At 36.2% G+C, this 2,386-nt stretch overlaps 1 protein-coding gene across 1 annotated transcript; it reads left to right on the forward strand.

The window, feature by feature from the left end:
• Nucleotides 1-475: 475 nt before the first annotated feature.
• On the forward strand, nt 476-2,061 carry LOC137829282 (uncharacterized). The gene is made up of 3 exons (XM_068636085.1): nt 476-619; nt 713-954; nt 1,272-2,061. The coding sequence occupies exons 1-3, from the start codon at nt 476-478 to the stop codon at nt 2,059-2,061; spliced, it is 1,176 nt and encodes a 391-aa protein (XP_068492186.1).
• The last annotated feature ends 325 nt before the right edge of the window (nt 2,062-2,386 follow it).

The raw sequence follows: 2,386 nt of genomic DNA on the forward strand, positions 1-2,386 counted from the left end.
GACGAAATACTTGCAGCTGCTGATGATGAGAAGTTAAAAGAACCACATGCACACCATACAAACAATCAACAACATGAACATAACTCATCTTATGTCCCATAGGAGCATTTTTTGCACTTTCCACCTGAACCACCTATGTATGACCCAACATTTGGTAATGTCTTTGATCGCGACACAGTAGTGTATCCTCTAGGGACACTTTTCGTTGGCCAACAGTTCAACACCAAGGAAGAAGCTCAAGATGCCATCAATCGTTTCCACATTATCAATCATTGCACATACAAGGTGTCATCATCAAATTAATCAAGGCTCCTAGTTTGATGTGTTCATGATGATTACGCATGGAGGTGTAGATTGATTTTGCAAACCAAGAATCAATTGTGGGAAATTATGAAGTTGGAAGGTGTTCACACCTGTGTATCCTCTATGATCTCAAAAGACCACAATAAGTTGGGGCATCGAATGATTGCATCGAATGATTGCACAAAGCATTCATGAAATCATCCAAGTTGACCCTTCCACACCAGTGTCAACCATAATAGCGCACATGAAGTCATCCTTGGGGTATACAGTCACATATAAAAAGGCATGGCTAAGAAAACAACTGGCCATAGAAAATGTATATGGCAATTGGGAAGAGTCATACCAAAAATTTCCAACACTCCTAAATGTAATGTAACTTTACATTCCTGGGTTTATTTGGAAAATAAAGGCCCAACCTGCTTATGAAGGAAACCAATTGGACACGGACCACATCATCTTCAAGAGGGTATTTTGGACATTCAAACCATGCATTGATGGTTTCAAATTTTGCAAGCCGGTGGTCCAAGTTGATGAAACTTTCTTGTATGGGAAATATAGAGGAGCGTTATTGGTCGCAATTGCGCAAGATGGTCAGAACAACATATTACCAATTGCCTTCACCATCGTAGAGGGTGAAACTGCTGATGCTTGGTTCTTTTTCTTGCAATACCTACAAAGATATGTCACTTCGCAAGATGGTCTTTGCTCATTTCTGACTGCCACAAATCAATAAAGAGTGCATACTCTAGAGACGATAGTGGTTGGAACAACAATAATTCTATGCATGTGTATTGCATTCGGCACATAACACAGAACTTCATGAGGCGGTTTAGAAATACAACACTAAAGAAAGATGTTATCAACATGGGTAATTGTCCTTATACATTAAGTTAATCAACTCTTTCAAATTATACATATTGTTTTTGTCAATTTTAATTACTAACTACATTTGCAACAAATAATTACAGCATATGGAATAGAGCCACACTTTTTTTACTACTACAACATAGAGAGAAAAATCCTGAGGCAACTCAGTGGCTGGATGATATCCTGAGAGAGAAGTGGACTCTTGCATGGGACAACGGTAAAAGGTGGGGACATATGACAACCAATATGGCTGAGTCGATCAACTATGTTTTGAAGAAAACAAGAAATCTTCCAATATCTTCCATGGTGATGGCAACATACACTCGTTGCAATAAATTCTTCACAAATAGAGGCAGGCAAGTGGAAGCCATGATGGTTGTTGGACATGAATACTCTGAAGTTGTAGTAAAAGCATTGAAAGATGCACAATCAAAGGCAAACACTAATAGAATGCTTTCCTTTGATAGGAGGAACACCAGATTTTTGGTAGAAGAAAGACAAAATCCAAGAGAAGTACGACCACCAGACCGATTTGCAGTTCGCTTGGACGAATTATGGTGTGACTGTGGGAAATTCCAAAAACTACACCTACCATGCTCCCATGTGCTTGCTGCATGCAAATATGTTCACCACGATTTTGCTAGGTACATTTCACATGTGTACACATTGCAACAGGTCTTTCATGTTTACGAAGGACTATTTGGTGAACTCAGAAATGAAGAGTATTGGCCTGCATACATTGGTCAAATACTATGTCCAAGTCCTGACATGAAAAGAACCTCAAAGGGGAGGCCTAAGTCACAAAAAGAACGTGTCCCAACATTACTAGAACGTCCATTTCTCGTCATTAATTATGTTTCATTTTGCACAAACTATTTAATGTACCATTGAAGAAAATATTAAATGAATGATCATCTCTCATTTATTTTCCTTTTTATGATCAACATATACTTATTTACTATCGCCTTATATCTCTTATATTTATCTTGTTTTGATTATTTTTTTTATATCTTTTATCTTTATCTTATTTTGTTTTGCCTTTATTTTATATCTTTTATGTTTTTAGTTATTATTTCTTTTTCTAACATTCTTTATTTATTTCTATTTTTTGTTTTTATTTTTATTGCTGCTGTTTTTATTTTCTATACTTATTTATTTTTGTATTTTTTTCTTCTCATTTTTAAGCATTAAGTGTAGCATTTGCATTGGTTTTTTT

Source organism: Phaseolus vulgaris, chromosome 7, assembly GCF_000499845.2.
Source record: "Phaseolus vulgaris cultivar G19833 chromosome 7, P. vulgaris v2.0, whole genome shotgun sequence".
NCBI lineage: Eukaryota > Viridiplantae > Streptophyta > Magnoliopsida > Fabales > Fabaceae > Phaseolus > Phaseolus vulgaris.